The 19,208-nt window shown below is 36.4% G+C and overlaps 1 protein-coding gene across 1 annotated transcript in view; it reads left to right on the top strand.

Moving 5' to 3' along the window:
- Positions 1-19,208, top strand: part of irag1 (inositol 1,4,5-triphosphate receptor associated 1) — a 40,484-nt gene that overhangs the window by 2,788 nt on the left and 18,488 nt on the right. The window contains exons 7-14 of the mRNA XM_088934533.1: positions 626-729; positions 1,011-1,713; positions 2,540-2,684; positions 4,918-4,955; positions 12,558-12,687; positions 13,275-13,422; positions 14,155-14,260; positions 17,049-17,261. Of these exons, the coding sequence (XP_088790659.1) occupies positions 626-729; positions 1,011-1,713; positions 2,540-2,684; positions 4,918-4,955; positions 12,558-12,687; positions 13,275-13,422; positions 14,155-14,260; positions 17,049-17,261 (1,587 nt within the window). The remainder of the gene's footprint in view (positions 1-625; positions 730-1,010; positions 1,714-2,539; positions 2,685-4,917; positions 4,956-12,557; positions 12,688-13,274; positions 13,423-14,154; positions 14,261-17,048; positions 17,262-19,208) is intronic.

Genomic DNA, 19,208 nt, shown 5'->3' with positions numbered 1-19,208 from the left:
TTCATTTCCAGTTTAAAACAACTTGTTTATTCCATTTCCATAAAATAATTAGGGAGATCATTTATTGATCTTTGTGGTAAAAGTCAAAGCTTATCAATAGCTTAACATTTGAGTTATGGATTGCTAAACATAAGAATGTATAAAAACATACAGACAAGAGGAGTCCTTTTTTTTAGCTACTTTCATTGCTAGTAGCTAACAAACCTCTGGTTCTCAGTCAGCCCATTCCCAAAGCCAGAGATTCAGCTCAATCAACCATTATTCGCTCCAAGATACTTTTGCTTTTATAATACTGACAAAAACATTTACTCATTTAGTATCCATTGCGAAATTCCTTTTCTTCTTTTATCTTTACTCCTCCTGCATCTTTTTAATTTTTATAATTTTATATGTCGCTTTCTTCCTCTCTGCATTTCTATTAACTGATTTATTAAATAATTTTGGGTCCTTGCTTTCTGGCCTTTAATTAACTTATAACTTATAATTAACTTATTCTAATAACTCTTGGGATTTCTCTGGTCTGTGCTTCAAGAAGAGTATCTTTATACTGCCACCACCCATTTTCATTAGATGTAATGTTCACCTGTTTAATGTTGGTGGAAATCTTTCTTTTCATTTCTTTCAGGATACAATTAAAGGTGCCAGGAATAAAGTTGTGGAAAGATTAGAAAGAGCCTACTTTCAATGTCAGCAGCAACATTCAAGCACCAAGCAGCATCTGGCAAATGTGTATGTGAGTTTTATTTGAAGTGTTGATTTGTTTCAGATATGTACTCTAGTAATGACCAGTAATGTCTACACAATAATAATAATTAGAGCAAGAACTGATCTGGAGGAGATCATATTCTTATTTTTTCTTTATTCGTTTAAATCAGTTTTTATATTTGATCCTAATAATAACTTTGGATGCTTGCTTGACAGAAAAATAGAAAAAAAAAGTTCTCAAGCAGAGTCTTGGGCTAAAACTTTCATGTACTATAGTTCTAATAAGTATCACATTTTCTTTACAGAATACGAGAGCTTGAGTTGCTGAAAGTCCTGAAGTCTGAGGCTGAGGATAAGGTATTGGAGCAGGAGCAGAGGCTGGCAGAGGCTGAGAAAGACAATAAAGAGGCAAAGAAGATGGCTGCTATGAACTGGTGGAGAGCTTTAAAAGCAGAAGAGGAGAAAATCAGAGCCAAAGACGAAACTGCTCAGGTGACTCGGGTGTGTGTAGAAACAAAAGAAAAGCTCCTACAAGCCCAGGGCATAATCAAGGAGATGGAAAGCAAGTTGTGTCATTTGGAAGCGTCATTAATGGAGGCTCAGCAAAAAGTTCCTGAGGCTGAAACAAGATGCCAAACAAGTGAAGAGGCAGTGCCCACCGACCATACAACCTGGGAACAAGGAGCAGCTTTACCTGAAAAAAAGGTCATGGAAGATGGACAAAAAACAGCACAAAATAAGCTGCCTTCAGCTGATGCAGATACCTGTGAGCCAGAAATCAGTAACTCAAAAGAATCGGCTTTGCAAAGCTTTCTGGGGTCCTTGAAGAAAATGGAGGAAACAACGAGCCAAGTGGCAGAGCTCATCAGACTAAGCGAGCAGAGGTTTGTGGTTGCTAAGGAAAAACTGGATGCAGCGACAGAAAGAATCGAAGCTGCTTTGGAAAGAGCTGAAAATGCGGAAATACAGTTCAACCTGCTGGAGTCTAGGGTCTCAGCAAAAAATGAGGTATCTGTCTATTTTCCTAAAAATTCTCTCACAGCACCTATCCCGAAATGCAGAGTATAACATCCAGGAGCATCATGTAAAGCTTTCTTTCATGTGTATGAAAATCAAAGCCAGTTCCTCTGAGAGATTGTCTATTGTTGCATCCTTTCACAGTACAGACTTATGCTGACATATCTGTCTAGATCATGAGAGGAAAGGGTGATTAAAAGCTCTAGATAACTACAAAGGTGTATGCTTGTAATTACCAGACATATATCCTCAGTTACTGAGCATCAGTACATTTATTTAATTATACAAAACAATAATGGTCTACAAAAAGAAATGTAATATAAAGGAAGGTTCTGTTTTCTTGTATGTTTGACCTTGCACATCTTTCCATCATGAGCAAAGATGACATTATGATACTGGAGGAATGACATTTGTAATGTGTTCTTTTGTTTATAGGCCTGTATTTGAACAGAGTTCTTTTAATTTCAAAATAAAACAAAGACTAGTTCTTGTTGCAGGGGAAGACGAATAGATGGACACACTCACTGAAGTTCTGTTTAATGTCAATGCCATAGTTTACCCTTTCATTTTATTTTATTTTTTTTTGTTCAATATTTTTCCCCAAGTTCAGTAATTATTTTCAGTTTGCCTGATACTATCTGTTTATCTGAACAATACGAAATGCCACTTGTGTTTCAATGGTCTTGATGCGAACTTGACTTTTTGCACTCTTTCCCGAATGCTACCTCTGACGTTTGTTCCAAGTGCTTAACTCACACTTCTGGGAAAGAGGAGTGACACTGTAAACTAACATTTGACCACTGGTTTTATTCTCAAGCCTACAGATTCCAGATCACCCACTGGGGCTTCGTGTGGATCACCCTCTGTGGCCTTTTCTGAGCCACACAATACAGAGAAATTCACTTGTCCGGCTCCGAAAGCGACCACCATCTGCCAGACCTCTCCTTGTGATGTTACAAATGGTAAAGTTAAATAACTTGAAACCGTTGCTAAATTGCTGAGTTTTCCTTGGCTGCTCTTTTCCTGTTGTGTCCACAGAGACCCCTGTCATTCATTGGTCATGGCATTCTGCCAGTATCATTCTCTCAGGCCCTAATTCAGTGTAGCTTGAGTGAAAAAAAATCTAAGAAAAAATAAATTCAAGGCAAACATAAAAAGCCAATGTTTATATTCACAGATACATGAGGAGTTACCAAATTTGTTTGCTATAAAAGCTATATGTTTAATTATTAAAACTAAAGTACCCTTATAAAATCATTATGGTCTAAAGCCACCCCTGATTCCAAAGGTTAATTCTGCTTTAATGCTTCAATACAAGCTATCCAAAGAGAGGATTAATGAGCATGTCATTCCATTCCATCTCTTTACATTTTCTCGGAGTAAGAATCCAAGGAAATGACATTACTGAAGTCCTGATGCATTGGGGTTTGTTTGCTTTAGTGAATCCAGCTAGTCTTCTGCTTAAGACATCTATTGGAGATGAAGACAAATCTCCCAAAGGTCCTGTGGAAAGCTGGGTCAGCAGTTGGACTTTCTTATCACATAACACATGTTCCTCTGAGATCTTAAAGGCCTTTCATGACCCAGAGTGCTTTGAATGAGTTAATTGAAAGCATGCCAAAGAAGATTAAAAAGACATCCTATTTAATTGTGTTTCTGTTTAATTTGAATTCTCAGTACATATTTTACAGCACTATCTCAATACGCTTTTAAAACCTTCAACACTTAAAATCAAATAATTTGTTAATTATTGTCTATTTGAATGTGGAGTCACACTCTACTCTTATTTACCCCCAAACTCTGAACTACTGTGTTCAGATATAATGTGCAAATCACTGGTGTTGTTCGCAGTTTGTAAAGGCAATAAATTAAGAAATATTGCCTACATGGAAAGTAGCTTCTAATTATTTCAAACCTTGACTCATTGATCATTTTAAAAGGATAAATTTAAGGGTTAAACTTGGTTTGTCGGGCATTAATTCTGTTTGCTGTCTAAAGAGTTTGATTTTGCCTTTTGAAAACACAAAGCACAACAGAAAAAAACAACATTATTTACATTAACTACTGAAAGAATAATTCAATTTCTGAGCCACATTCCAAAGCAAAGCTTTCACAGAACATTCAAAAGAAGTAGCTTCTGTTTTTGCTTTCTGGAGGAAATTGTCTGAATGTCCCTTGTTCAGAGTTCACACACTGTACAGTGCCACTTGTTCGCATTGCAAGCTTTGTTTTTACGTCACCCAAGAGTGTTTTGTTTTCACTATCATGTTTCCCTCCATCTTGAACAAAAAAAGCAAATATTAAACCTAGCATATGCATAATTTATCAGGCTTCCATTTAGGAGAAAAAGCATCCTAGCAACACAGCAAAAAGAAAATTACTTTAAACTAAAACTCAGATTTTTGAATGTGTTTGTTGAGCCAGAATTATCCATTGTTTTTTAACAAAAGATAGGTGTACCTCAATGTTTCTTTACATTAATGTCTATACATTTTATTTAAAAAAATAAACAGAACCGATTTAACAGAAGTGGAAAAAAGAAAAAGGCATCATCTGCTAATAAGATGTCTGCCCATAGCATATAACCTTGTATTTTGGTCTTTCAGTTTTAACAATCTTTTGAAGTGTGTTTTCTTTTATGAACCATTTTTGTCTCACGTAAACTTAAAAAAATCAGTTACTTGACATTGATATCTGAGTTTTGTAGAGTTGGGAATTAAAAAAAAATGCTTTTAGTAGCAATTCCTAAGATTTCTTAAATATGATTATACCATTAAGACTGCTTCTGTGAATCTTTGCTTCAAATAAAGTTATTATTATTATTGGGTTTCACTGTATGGTAATTTTGTTTCTGGACATGTTGAGTGTGTCATAGAGTTATAACTTCTTTTTCTATCAGTACAAAAGAAGGGTGACACAAGGAGGTCATTGTAGGCCTGGTATTTTTCACCAGAGAATGGGCCCTACATGCAAATGGTTGCCAGGTTATTGTTGCCCTTAGATATGGAAAAGAGGTGAAAGAGATGCGCTTTCCTTGCTTAAATATGTGTGGAGGATGAGGCCACCAATGAGGTTGCATAATTTTCTGGGTGCGTCATCAGAAAAATGGGTTTTAAAACAGTTTTTAATTTGCATGGACAGTGGCTCAAATGCAAATGAATTTTTTTTACTTTGCATCTGATTTTATTTTCACAGGTGAAACCATTTCCCTGAGCACCACAAGACAAAGCAAGGTAAGGGAACAACATTTCCTAAATAAAATGTAAAACTAACTGGACAGCTTGACGTGTTTTCTTTTTTTTAAAAAAAGGTCTAAATAATTTTAAGCCAGTGAGAATGCTGAGAGTTTATAACAATCATGTCTTTACTTTAGTTCTGAATTTATAGGCTTTGTAGACATCAGAATGTGTGGTGGTTGGATATACATCATGAGATATTGTCTTAGACTTTTGTTTTTAAAATAACATTTTTACAACAGTATATCTGATTTAAAAAACATTATTCAAAAGCAATGCCAGTGGGAATTTTTATCAAACCAACTTATCATGCCACAGTTTGTATGTAAAAATACCTTTTCCCTTTTGCTACTGTATCTGCTGGATAGGTTAAACTCTATACACTAGGTGATATTGTGAGTGTTCATCAACTGGTATCTTATATCTCTCTACTTTCTCTCTTAATAATGCCAAAAGACTGTATCTGGAAATCATTTCTGCGTTAAAATGCAGTTGGGGATTATTTTCTAAAAAGTGAGCAAAATGCTGGCAATATATTTGTTAAATTTAAACCCTTTGACTCTAGATAAATTTAGAAAGAATTGTTTGAATTTTTTAATTGTGTGAATCGAGTTTCTTTGCTTGGTTATTTCTCATTACCTTTTATATACCGCTCATACAGAACTGTAAACTTTAAGAGCAGTCTTCAAAATCTTGAAGCTAGAAAACAAATCTGTGATTCTCCATTAAGTCAACGAAAGAAGCAGTTTCATTGGTACCAGTAGTGTCAAGCATTTCAAATATTTTGTCCCAGACTGATGGTCTAACTTATCTTTGCTGATCATAAAAAAGTCAAGAAAGGGGTAACTGTTTTACAATATTTTAAACAGTAAAGAATACACACAAGACATAGAGACACAACTTATAGCACTGAAGAGTAAAATAATACTTAACTTTGAGAGATCTGAAGCTTTGTTCTATCTGATCTTTCCAAATAAACAAATTGTTACAGCAATTTAACCATGTCAAAATGAAGGCATTTAATGAATTCACAGCATCAGGTAGACAAGGTAAGTAAGCACTGCTTATTACAAATTTCCTAACCTGGAATTGTTATGCAGATGGAAAAATGATACCCTTGTGTTTGTATCGTAAGCATTATGTGACAACTCAAGGTAAAAAATAATTTCAGTCATCATGTTTAACTTCAGTATTGCCAAAGACACTGAAAGCACCAACGTTGTGTAGCTGTTGTTGGGATTTAATAAGCATGTTTTAAGAAACAAGTAAAGGTTTAGTCCATGCTGAAAAGAGAAGAAAAGACACACAATGTTTCGTGCACACCCGAAGAAGGCTCTACAGCCGAAACATTGTGTTTCTTTTAACAGCATAATTTAAGTCTACAGCTACAAGATCAGGTTTGAAGGGCTCATGTTAAGAACAAAAAAACAGCAGAGACAAGAAACTAGATGTGAGTGGGCAAAAAGAGCTCCAGTTGGACTGTATACACATTTTGATTAGGAAAATTAGAATAGCACATTTTAAATATTTCATCTTTTCGGTGCTCATTTTAGAGAAAGATGGTTTTATTGAAAACCACAGGTCACTTATTACAACAGAAAAATGACTACATATAGTTTTTTTTTCAATTTTGGTTGTGATTTTTTTGGTTGTGAATTATGATAATAATTTGATTGGTAATATTAAGAATGTGAATTAAATCCTTTTCCCTTTTATTTTTCTTAATTTAATTTCATGTACTGTATGAAAATACCTATTGTTATTATTATCCACAGCAGCAAAGCTAGGGATCAAGAAGACGGTTTCTGCCCTTGATGTAAAACCACACAACCAGTTTCTAATTAGCATACTGCTGACTTATGAAAGAATGCAAAAAAGTTTTTTTTTAAAGTTTAACATTCTGATCAGTGCAATGCCCTGTGTATAGCAATCATTTAAAAGGTTTTACAGAGTTTTTCAAGACAGCTGACAGAAATCCATCTTTAAAATAAAATTTACATTCAGACTGAATGCTAATAACCTATCTTTGATGCACTGAAAAGCTACACAGCTGAAGTGAACATTACAAGTGAAATGGAAAAACACTATATCAGGATAACAGAAGCCTGGGAGATTAAGATTAAGCTATTTAACAATTTATTTTTAGTTTCATAAAGCAAACACCCCCTTACACTCACAAACACCCCTCTTAAAAAGAATGAATTCACGTATACAGTATCAGCAGAGAAGGGAATTTGCTGGAAATGTTTAATGCTGATGTTAACCCAGTGTATTGACACATTTGAATCAACAATCAATGAATGCATTTTCCATGTTAGATTGTAGGACTCCTACTGTTACTTTAGAAGTTAGAACCAAAGAATAACCTTAGCTTGTTTTCATTTAAGAAATATCAGTGTACTCATTTAGAATGTGTAGCTGAGAGGCCTTGTAGAATTTGCACTCTCTGCTCAAGGTGCTTTTAAGAATTTTTGGGATGTGCAGAAGATAGTAATAGCAACGATTCAATTAGATGCAAAGTCTCGGGCTTCTTCTTTTGAAGATAAGGGCACTGTATTTGCTGTATTTTGTGATTCATGGTGATATGGGAAGCTCAGATGTACGTCAGCTCCTCTCTCCACTCTCTCAGGAGTCTCGGATGAGAACTGCTTAACTGCATTCAAACTAAAAAAAGGAGAGAGTGGTTTTCAAGGAGCAGAGTTTTTCAGTGGTTGCAATCATTCTTCTGCTTAAGCTTCTCAAGCAGCCACTGCACAGCCAAAAGAGTCAGATGAAACATTGCCCTTAAATGGTAAAAGCTCCCAGGAGTGAAAGAGAGGCTGGCTTAAAAAAGAGGAAAAAAAGACTAGGAATTGTTCAGCTTTAGGTAAAATCTTCAAATCCAAGGAAGCTGGAAATTGGTGTTTGTTTGTGTACTCTGAAAGACACATCTGGGACCTTCTGCTGAAGTTAAGGTACAGTAATACATGATGTGCTTTGTACAGCCTTTTTTTTTCAGGAAAGAGGGATACATTTTGCTCATAAGCATGGTTGAGATGTGTATGCCTGAAAATGTGAAGTTGATGTCTGTTCACTTGTACTTGAAGGCAATGCTTGTGTTTAAGGCTTTGATAGGAATACAGTGACTGAGCATTCTTCTGTTTTTCCATACGTCACAATCTGGTTTGGAGACGCATAGCAGTGAGAACCGGTAGACTTAATTTAATAGACTGCGGCCAAAAGACAACAGTAACGTTTGGATTTAGCAGACAGTTCTCAGGATAAATGTGTATTTCTGTATTTGAATGTACATTTATCTTCAGGAAATGAGTTGTTTTTAAAGATTATTATAAATGCTAAAAGTTCCTTAATGTACAATACAGTTCATTTATTATAACACTGGGTCAGTTAATACATAAGGGCTTGTATAAAGCTCTTCCTCTATCTCTCTCACGCTCTCCGTCCTGTTTTCTTTTATGCCATCAGTATTACTTCCACATTCCTGATTTAACTGTGTGTGCTATAGACAACCATATTTTAAACAGATTCTGATGATTTATATTATCTTACATTAAAGTAAAGAGGTTATAGCATTTAGTTTCTCATGAAATAATAATTAAATGCGTTGCCTTACGGTGACATTTGACCCCTCAGCTCTAAGAGTGGGTAAATGCTCTGTGTCCTTTCCAAGTTTATGTTGCTGACATGTCCTTAAAATAGACACAGACAGCACTGAGCCCCTCAGGCTCCTGTTCACTGAGCAGCACAAGTACAACAAAACAGGAAATGATATAAAATAATGCGATTTTGTGAATTCCAGATGTATCGGATATCTCTGCTTTTGCAGTTTTCTAACATTAAGAGCTATCCTTAAGGGCACGCTGTCATACAATGGAAAGGAGATAACAACATCATTGTTTCAAACTGCAAAAAACCCCACGGTATAGCATATTGTGGTGCCCTAAACTGTTCGATGTACAGGAAACTATACTGACATGTTTCTTTTTGTGTCCCATGATTTATTTTGTGAAAAAAAAAGAAACCATGTATATTTTCTTTTTTCCTGATGTTTTTAAATGCATTTGGTGCTTCTGAAGAGGTGGATGAAATCTATTCTTTTTTTGGCATAGTGGGCAAGTTGACAAACAACATACAAATATGTACACATCTTTACAAGATGCACTGAGAGAGGGGAATTCATATAGAAGTGTGCATGTGTAGAGAGAGAAAGAAGTTTGAGTGTTGTAGACCTTTAGGTCAGAACCTCGGTCCAAAAAAAGACATAGTGGTATATTGTCTCATCAGATACTCACTTGAGTGTCAGTGAGCTTACAACTGAACTCCATTTTAAAATGTATTACTGAAATCTGCAGAATTTGTTTGCTGTGGCAGTTTTCTGTTTGATTTACAGTATGTGGCAAAAAAGCAGCTGTGATAGAGGATGTTTGTAGTTTCTGCAGCACAGTTGCAGAGGTTGTGGGTTCGTTCTTGACGGCTGTCACCAAAGAAGCAGAAGTTGCTGACTTGTACTTGTCAGAGCCCAACAGACTGTTAAAGATTTGTGGATTTTCACTTAAAGATCCCCTGGCTGTGTGCAGGGGAACTACAGTACAGAGCTGAATTAGTTACAATCTCTGATGTCATACAAAAAGCAAATCTGGCACTTGCAGGAATCTCTGCTCTGTTGGCTTTTTTCCAGGTGGGGGTACTCCTTGTGTTTCATTGTGTGGGGGATCCCACTTGCGTATTATATTGTTGCCTTTCCACAAATCCTTGCCTCAGGGTTGAAGTTATGGGGAACCTCTTTCATTAAACTCTGTATTTCCACCTGACATTTTTTGGGGGAGGGGAGAATTTCTTCCCAAATAACATCCCTGCCCCCAGCAGAAACGGTTCTATAAGCATTTTGAGGAATCTCCTCAACAGGTTTTAATGGATTAGTATTAGAAGCCACTTTTTGCTGCCCGGTTCTCTCAGGAAGTTTCCAAATATTTGGGTATGCCCTTGGTAACCATGCCAGTTATCTGACCAAAATATTTTCTGGAGCAGCCCGTGGTCTGTTTTAAAATAGCTCTCTCACTGTAACAAATGTAACAGAGAAGTTTACAAATTAGGCCTAGAGGTTTTCTTTTTAACCTCCTGCATTTATTGGGTTTTCCTTGCTTATCAAATGTAATACCAGTCTATGTATGCAGCCTTTTCCTGGCAGGCTCCTGGATGAGGCACTTTCAAATGCAGTAAACTTTTGCAGTACACAAACGCTTCACCTTCCTTAAATACTTCTGACTGGGCTTCAGTGCTTAATCGGAAACATTTAAAGGAGGTGAAACGAGTAACGCTGTTGTGTTTCATGAGTGTTAACTTTATAATGTGTACATTTTAACATGAGCTAAATTGCAAAAAATGCATGCTGTGTATATACTGTAGGATAAAGTGAGGTTGGCTGGCCTACTGCAGCTATAACATGAAAAGTGTGCATTATGGGTACAAATTCAAAAGAGAGCATGGGGAGTGCATTGCTAGCACAATGACCATACACACAAGAGGAAGGTGGAGCAAAGCAGCAAGACATGGACACAGACATATATCACATTAAGCTGATATAATGACCTCTGGTGTTTACTGTCTTTGTTTAGAGATCCCACCTACTTGCTTATTAAAAGATCCCACAACTCTACTTGCAGGTGTAAGCCTGTTTACCCTGCTGTCCCAGCTCAGTTCCACTCTGGGCTTGACCAATCTGTGTTCCCAGAAGTCTCCGTAAATGCTGTATGTTCTTATGACTCCATCTGACCTGCTGTGCAGCAGAGATGCTGGCATACAGTATAATGACTGCCATGTGTCACCCCAGTGCTATATTTCAGTGGTGGGTGAAGTGTGTCCAGAGCTGTATGTGAAACGCTATGGGTTTCTTTAGTAATAAAAGTGCTATATAAATGCAGTCGTTCTGACTATTGCAGCCAAATATTTCTGCTAATGGAGGCTGTGACCAAATCTAAGTCTACTCTACATCTACATCATACTGGCACCACCACTGAGAACGGTGACCCTTTCTGAGCTTCTAAACACTGACTCCAAATGGAATGGTTACCAGGGCAGGCCAGTCTTACTTTTCCAACAATGTGCCCTGTGATATAGCAACACACAGAGATGTTGTCCTCATGATCAATAGCCTTGACCTACCAATCCAGTGGAGATTTCCCAAATCTCCAAGATCACTGCTTGGTGTCCTGGAAAACATCCTTGACACGTGCCCAAGCCCTCGTAGAGCACGACAGCACAGCAGCTGGGGGGAGACGTGTGATGAACCCGCCATCCAGAATAAATATCTCATCTTCTATCTAATATCTAATAGTTAAGCCTCCTGGTTTTGACCTGCTGTGAAAAACCCAGAAGCTCCTAAATTGGATCCAAACAGAAGGTTGTTGCTATGGCCACTGGATGCATAAATGGCACATTAAGAGTTCTGCGGAATGTGACTGTGTGCTTCTAGATCGAACTATGGACCTATGAAAACATAGCCCTCTATACAACTCTCATGGTGACATTGCCTCAATACACTCCCTCTGCTCTAGACCAATTCTTAAATTGGACTTATACTTCTTGCTTCAAGTCAGCCATACAAAAGAGACGCTGTATATAAAACTAGTCCTGAGCCTTCAAAGCTCTCGGTCAAAAATCTGTTGAAACAAAGAATTAATCCTTTATTATGGTAATAATAGCCTTTTAAAACTCCCAAAGAAAATAATTCATGCTTGTCACAGCTCATTGATTTAACATTGCCTGTTAAGGCTTTCATACAACTTGTCTTTGGTCTACAGAGGAATGCTGTTGCCTTGCATCACAAGGACTGCCATGAAAATTGAAATTATTCATTTTGTATGCTTTTTAATATCCGAAAGATAATTGGAATACAATATTTCTGAAAAAGTTTTTCTCCTTTGTGGAAATCAAACCATGCCAAAATTGAATTCCATTGGGTAGACAATGTAAATACCTTTGATTGACAGCTCTGTTTGTTTCAGAAAAGAATTAGGCTTGTTTGTAGTTCTAAATATATACATATGAACATTCCTTAGGTCTTTATCGAACTTTGAATGGTAGTTAACTGATAACACTCTGAAATTCAACATGATTGTTTTTCGGTAGATGGGTGTTCTTATTTATTGTTTTTTTCTTCTTAGGTTATGTTCCATGTGAATTGTTACATTGAAACAATCCTAGGATGGAGTTATTGCCAAGATACACATCAAAAATACATTGGCTTTACACCCATTTAACTATTGTGTAACTTATTGTATCTTGATACAGGACACTGAGCAGGACAAACTATAGAAAATACATACCATGTCACAGGGCAAAAGTCATTGCAGAATAATCACTGTATAATGGGAATACAAATATCTGTCATGGAATATATATATATTAAGTATCAGAATCAGAAGATGGACATATGTTTAGTCAATGTAAACACCACCATAACCTTGAAGAGTTTTTCTTACAATATCTGTTTTTATGCATCCATCTTCCTACGTTCCCCACTATCTCTGCACTCTGCTTTAGCTCTGTCTCAGGGCTCAGATTATGTGAACGAGTATTATATCATTTTCTCTTCATCAGGATAAAGAGAGCTCCTGCACTGTCTGTGTCAATGATCGCCCATCACGAATCCAACATCCTTTCTTCAGCGTTTATTCAGGGCAGCATTATATCAGCAAGGATAGTTCAAGACATGACACTTCTCTACTAGGTACACAATTTGTGCAAATCATTGTTCTGTTTACCTGTTTTGTCCAAAAGTGATTCCTACAGATCTGGCAGAGGGTAACAGGAAACGGTTTGAAATAGGTTTATTTAGCCTGGATTATATCTTTTTAGAGGTTACATACAGTAAAATGTTTTCATAATTTTCATAACCCTTTATAACTATTGTTCCAAATATCATAACAAATACTAAAGGTGTAATGGAGGTTACATAAAACTTAATTCAAAGAAAGCTTTACCTTATATTCTTAACACCACACTCCCTAAAATGAAAATTGACTTGAAAAATCTTTAAACTTGTATTTTGTTGTCTGAGATTTTCTTCATCTTCTTCTATTTCTGGAACTACTTGTTGATAAATTGCTACTGATTCAGTAAAATAAAATTGTTTAAACTAATCTTAATTTAATTAAAATGTATATTTGTAGATTTTTCAGGATTGCTCTGTCCTTATAGTAACCACATTTCACTGGCTCAGACATGTCTCCATTTTAAAATCTGCGACAGTCACTTCCTGTCATGCAGAATTCTGTAACTGCTGTGTTTAATAATGCTAGTTCATCATTCCAACAGATGCATTGGCTTTGGAGCTCCTGAAGACAGAGCTGCAGACAAACAGCTGTTGTGTCAGACAATTGTCACCTAATCACAGCCAGGGGAGATGTCAGAACCACTTATCTGACAACTGTGAATGTAAAGAGACAGATGAAGATGTAGAAAGGTAAGTTCTTCTGTTATAAAATAGGATTCAGTTAAGACCTCAGTGTCGTTTTCTATTTAGCTGGAAAGTTAAAAAAGTGTTTTTTCATTGTCGTTATGTCTTTGTTTTATTGTCTGGATGAAAAACATTATACACACTTTCTCATTCCAGCACACAACACCATAATAAAATAGTTGGCCACTGTCAAACATTTTGCATTGTTTTATTGTAGCTTTCTAACAATAAAAAGCCCAATTAAAGTCCCAAGTGTCTGAATGACAATGCACTATGTAATAATACTGTTGAAATTGAAACTTAAGAAATACTTATATAATGACAAAACCTAAACTATACATGTAAAAATACATTTACATTGATTTATTTTATATTACCATATGTTATGACAGAAACTGATTACCTATTGTACATAAAGTATGTATGCCTGTTTATTATAATGCAAGGTGCTTTATAACATTTATTTTTTAATATAATTTTTTTAGTTTAATTGATGTAATTGTTTTATTTCTCCATTCTCCTACCAAACTAAGACTTCTGCTTTCTGGAGTTTGTTTTGTAAATGTACAGTACGTTACTGAACTGGTTAGAGTAGGAGTGAAAAACAGGAGCTGAAGAAGCACACTCCTCATCTTAAGACATTATGTTTTTTCTTCTTACCTTTTACTTTTCAGCACAGGATTAATCTCTTGTTTCTATGTGACTGAACAGTTTGTTAATGAATTTGATTTATTTCAGCTTTAAAGTCATTACCAGCTCTGACTGCTGCCAGACAGACCCAAGGGACAATGGAGATAATCAGGCCCTAGTGAAACAGAGCACAACTGCTACTCGCACAGACCCGGTGAGTTAATGGGTCTCCCTTACTCTCTGTAACAGTGGAGACAAATCTGTTTACGCAAGCCCACTACAATCACCTGTGTGGAAGATTGCATGGTTAATCTATCATCAATTAGAGAGGTTTTCTGATAAAACATTTTTGTTCTTTGTAACATGTGCTAAAAGAAAGGGAAAATCTATTCTAGGTACTGTCAGAAATAGACATATATCTTTCTACGGTATATCTTAATTCTCTTAACCCACTTTCTTCAGAGCTCCCATTTTTAGTGTTTTTGGAATTGCTGTATTTTGTTGTATACTGTGTTCTGTTTTCAGTGTTAATCTAAAAATTATTCAAATTCAAAACCATTACAAATTCAGAAACAATAATGTAGCTAGGGATTTACCAAAATGCGTGTGGAAGGATCTAATGATCACTAAACTCAGTATAAAGGAAGCATGCCACCCGATGGATGTGAGTTCTTAGAGACATAGGTTTGCTTGGGTGTCTCATGGAAGTGTGATTTAGAAGGGAAGCAGTACTGTAGCTGGATACCTGACAACTGTGTAGATAGGATACAGAAAAGCAAGTACTTCCAGTTGAATGTTTTATATACACCACAACATCTGAACCACCATGGCAACAAGGTGATCTCTGATGACATATCCAGACTTTGTCCTTTAAACTTGAAAGTGCGGACTTGCATGTGTACCACAAAACCACTGCAAATACCTTTTCCATTTAAGGAATACATCTTTTTAAGATCGTCTCTTCCAGGAGACATTCTCCTCTGCTGCCCAGAGAATGAAGTAGAGTTTTTTTCCATCTTGTTGATTGGTTTTAGAATGCAGACTGGAAGCCTAAGCCTTTCAACATGGATGTTCCATATTTATGAATAAAGACACAGGACGTCAAGGAGTAAGGAAGCAGGAATGTACTGCAGGCAATAACATAACAAATTACTCGCACTGACAAAGTATTAGCTATAATTAGACATTCCAACAAAATCTGGTTGTGGTTATTGCAGTTGAAATGCAACACTAGCATAAAACTTAATTGTTCTCTTAGAAGCAATATGTTTTAAAGTTGTTTTTATCATTGTTAGAAAGATCTAGGCTTTCCTGCTTCAGTCATTACTACTGAAGGATAGGCTATATTATATAAAGAAAGTGGTTGCACTGAGTACTACTTTTTAAAACTTTCATAAGAAAGGTTTTTTGTGTTTAATATTTAGAAATATATCGAATCAACTCACTTTTTCCTTTTCAACGCTGTTTTATATTCATGTCCTTTATAAACATATAGGCAATGTTTGTCATTTTTACTCTGATTTAATGCAAGCAAAGGTTAATCTTTCTGTTACATTTTTAAGAAATATGGGTGAGTTTAGTTTATGGAAGAATACATTCCTGTCTGACTCACATGAAATGCTTTTAGCCACATTTGATCACGAGCACTTCAATAGATCAGGTTTGTTAGTAACAAAAATAACAGTCTTTGGATCCTGGATAGGGGGAGGATTTCAGAAAAGTGGTCAAAATATAAAAAAATGTTTAGTAAAGACCTTATTTTAGAAAAAAAATCGGGGGCCCAGAGCTTTTAAGTGTTTGTCAGAGATATACTGCTTCATAAAATACTTTTCAGCACTTAGCAGTAAGTCATTATTGGCTTACTCTGTACACAGTATGCTTGTTAATTTCTCAAGATACTGATGAAGCACAACTGGAATAGATGTCTGTTACTTTTGAGAGCATGAATTCACAGCAAACACTACAGTTCTGAGTCTGATTGTCAGTTCTAGACCACTGCTGGTACTTGAGTCACGACAGATATACAACAGCTGATCATCGCATTTTCTTTGCTCCCACTCGTAATGCCCCAAGGAGCCCAAGAAACGTATTAGTTGCCTGTGGACCTCAGGAAAATGAGGATTAGTGGAGTGGGAGTCTGTGGGGGCATTTGTAGGGCCTTTTGGCCAACTAGCCCACCCCCTGATGTTTCCCTCACAGCAGCATGGAGCCCCAGGGACTTGTAACCAACATACAATCCTGCATGTGCAGGATTCAAACCAGCAGCTTTCATGGGCTCATCTCTCTCTTCAGCACCATCTCATTCTGCTTTCTGAGGGCCTGTTCTACAATTCGAAATTTAAAGTGACTCCTTCACTCTCTTCATAACATAATATCCTAACAGGTTTCTGTTGAAGGTGTGTGGAATTTCTTAAAATAATCCGTTTGTTTAACATCTGTTACAAGACTAAATATTACCAGAATAAAATGTCAAGGACATTTATTCTGGAAGTGTGAATGCCTCATAACATCTTTGAGAAAAATAATATTGCACATTTTAAGAGTGACTTATAATATCTACACAGTCAAAGATTAAGGCCTATAAAATTACATGAGTGTGTTTTATTACAGTTGCGAGTTACTGATTCCAAAAAGCTTCTAAAGAAAGTAATATTGACTTTCACTGGGGGCAAATGTGGTGGATTGACAAAAGGAATCCCACTAGTGAGCATTTCCCATTGGGAACACCAGTTGCCTTACCTGTGTTACTCAGAAAAGGGTGACTTTGGCATAGTGAACGCTATATATACTATATACTGTATATTGCTCACACCTGAAGAAGGCTTCACAGCCAAAACGTTGTGTTTTCTCTCTTCTCTTTTCAGCATGGAATAAACCTATTCTTTGTTCCTTTGCAGACTATATATACTGTATGTTGGATAAGGTATTATGGTTTAATCTGCCTGTTGATGTTTGAGCTGTGAGAAGGTAATGTGATTGGGGCGTTTTGTGACATGTTTTAGCAGCCTGTAGAGGACGAGGCCTGGCAGCCTTGCATCCAGGCGTTAAGCGTTCGACCCAGTGAGCAGCCCCCTTCTGCCCCATCTGGCCCAGCCAAGAACGGCCGCCCTCTCCTCAGGCCCAGACCCAGCCACCCGCCAACAATGCCTACCCTCCCTGAAGAAGAGGAGGACTCTCCTGAGGAACTAGACAGCTCATCCAGCTCTCCAGTCACTGTAAGGAAGTCTCCAAACTCCTCTATCAACTCTTCAACCTCTCCTAGATCAGTTCTTTGCTTGTCTAGAACTTTTGTACTGGAGTAACTCCAGAGGAGTTATATCTATTTCCAAAGTTAAAATATAGATAAAAGCTGACATATTAACATTTGCACCTCTATTCATGTCTGCAATATTCCTTTCTAACGTAAAAGTGCACATTTTCTATTCCCCTTAATAAAAAAGGTTGCCTACTCCTTCATGCATGCTGTTCTTAGTAATAAAGATAACCCTGTCCTGTTTCATTTCTGTCACATTTTCCCTCCCCATACAATGTAATTCTTTTTATTCTTGGTAAAGACAGTCTGACTTTTAGTATGTTTTTTTTTCATTCAAAAAACCTTTTTGAGATTAGAGCAAGAACTATACGTCAAGAACTGTTGCTGCAGAATCATTCAGGACAGGACAGGACTTTTGCATTTTTTTAATGGACAGACACACAAGAAGATTTGCAGAAGAATTGGCTTGTGATGTGACAGAACCTGGTCTGAACTAGAAATCTCTTGAGGAGAGAACCTTAACCCCTCTTTCTGCTCTGTTTCTTTTAAGTCCTTGAAGAACTCTTGGTGCTCTGTTGGTTCATATAGTTTGTCCTCAGATTTTTCCACTGTAATCTGGCCGTTTTATAACCACATTAAAACTTTGTTCAAAAAGACAGCCCTACCATTCCAGTGAACCTTTTTCTTAAAGGCACATTTTATGTGCCTTTTAATTTTGATCTCGCCTTGTCAGTTTGTGTACTAGAAAAGTATGCTAATGGATTTTTTATAATCACTAAGCAAGTTTGGTGTCCAGGGAGTTGGCAACACAGTTCTGTATGTTTCAGAGACTTCAAAGTGCTTTAGATCAAAATTTAATATGTACAGCAAAGCCACTCTGTTACAGTACAGTAGTAAAGTCAAGCATAAAATAGTTTAGACAATAGCAAATAGTAAATTGCTAATAGTAACTGAAAGTAAAATTATAGCCCTCCCTGTTTTATAATCTATTTTTTTCCTTAAGACTTCACAACTAAATTAGATATGCTGTTTCTGACACAACCTATCAAATAAAGTTCTGCATACAATAATTATAATTATTAAATATTTTTGTTAACCAAGACGAGAAAGTCTCATAAAAAAACTTGGCATTTGATTCCTTCTGTTTACCAAAATTTGAAAAGGTCGCATTCACTGTTTTAGCTTCTCTTCTTTATATAAATCTGAAGATAAAGCTGCAATGAGTCATTGAGCTTGAACTGGGCTTCAGTTTATCCCAAGAGAAATCGTTTATGTCTGTAAAGAAAGAGGATATAAAAATTAATAGGGCAATGATTTAAAAATGTTTCAGTTGGAAAGTTGTCTTGCTGGCTTTTTGAACATCTGCCCTTCGGTGAAACCAAGCTGCTACTTTACATAGCAAGACAAGCATAGTTAAAATCCGCTTGTTTTCCCACGAGTGTATACTAAGATCATAGCCCACATTTTAATGACATTGAAATTAATTAATTTGCCTGTAAAATAGCTGCAATCAGCAAGATCTTTAAGAATCCAAGATCTGGTTGATTTCTTTCAGCATTTTTGGTTAGATGGGATATAGCCTGAGAAATTCATAGGAAATAATTAGTAAGAGCACCTACTGTACAGCTGAGTAGTTAATGTTGGAAAATGGAGACCTATGTTCTGAAGCCTTGGGCAGTCTTTTTTATATTGTACTAATAACAAAACCCTCTTTGTCCTTTGGAGAGATATTGTATATACAGTATGCTTTTACAGAGTTTGGGTTTTTGACTAATGCAATGAAAACGTATGTAATCCTGTGGAATTTCAATTGTTTGTGCTCAGGGCTGTGATAAAAGCCACATGCTGAGATGGAGTGAGTTTTGAACCTTTATTTATAGTAAGCAATAATACATTAATGATGAGTTAA

Source organism: Atractosteus spatula, chromosome 16 (genome assembly GCF_055471065.1).
Source record: "Atractosteus spatula isolate fAtrSpa1 chromosome 16, fAtrSpa1.hap1, whole genome shotgun sequence".
NCBI lineage: Eukaryota > Metazoa > Chordata > Actinopteri > Semionotiformes > Lepisosteidae > Atractosteus > Atractosteus spatula.
Note: the sequence above shows the minus strand (reverse complement) of the source record. Positions and strands in the feature narration are given on the sequence as shown.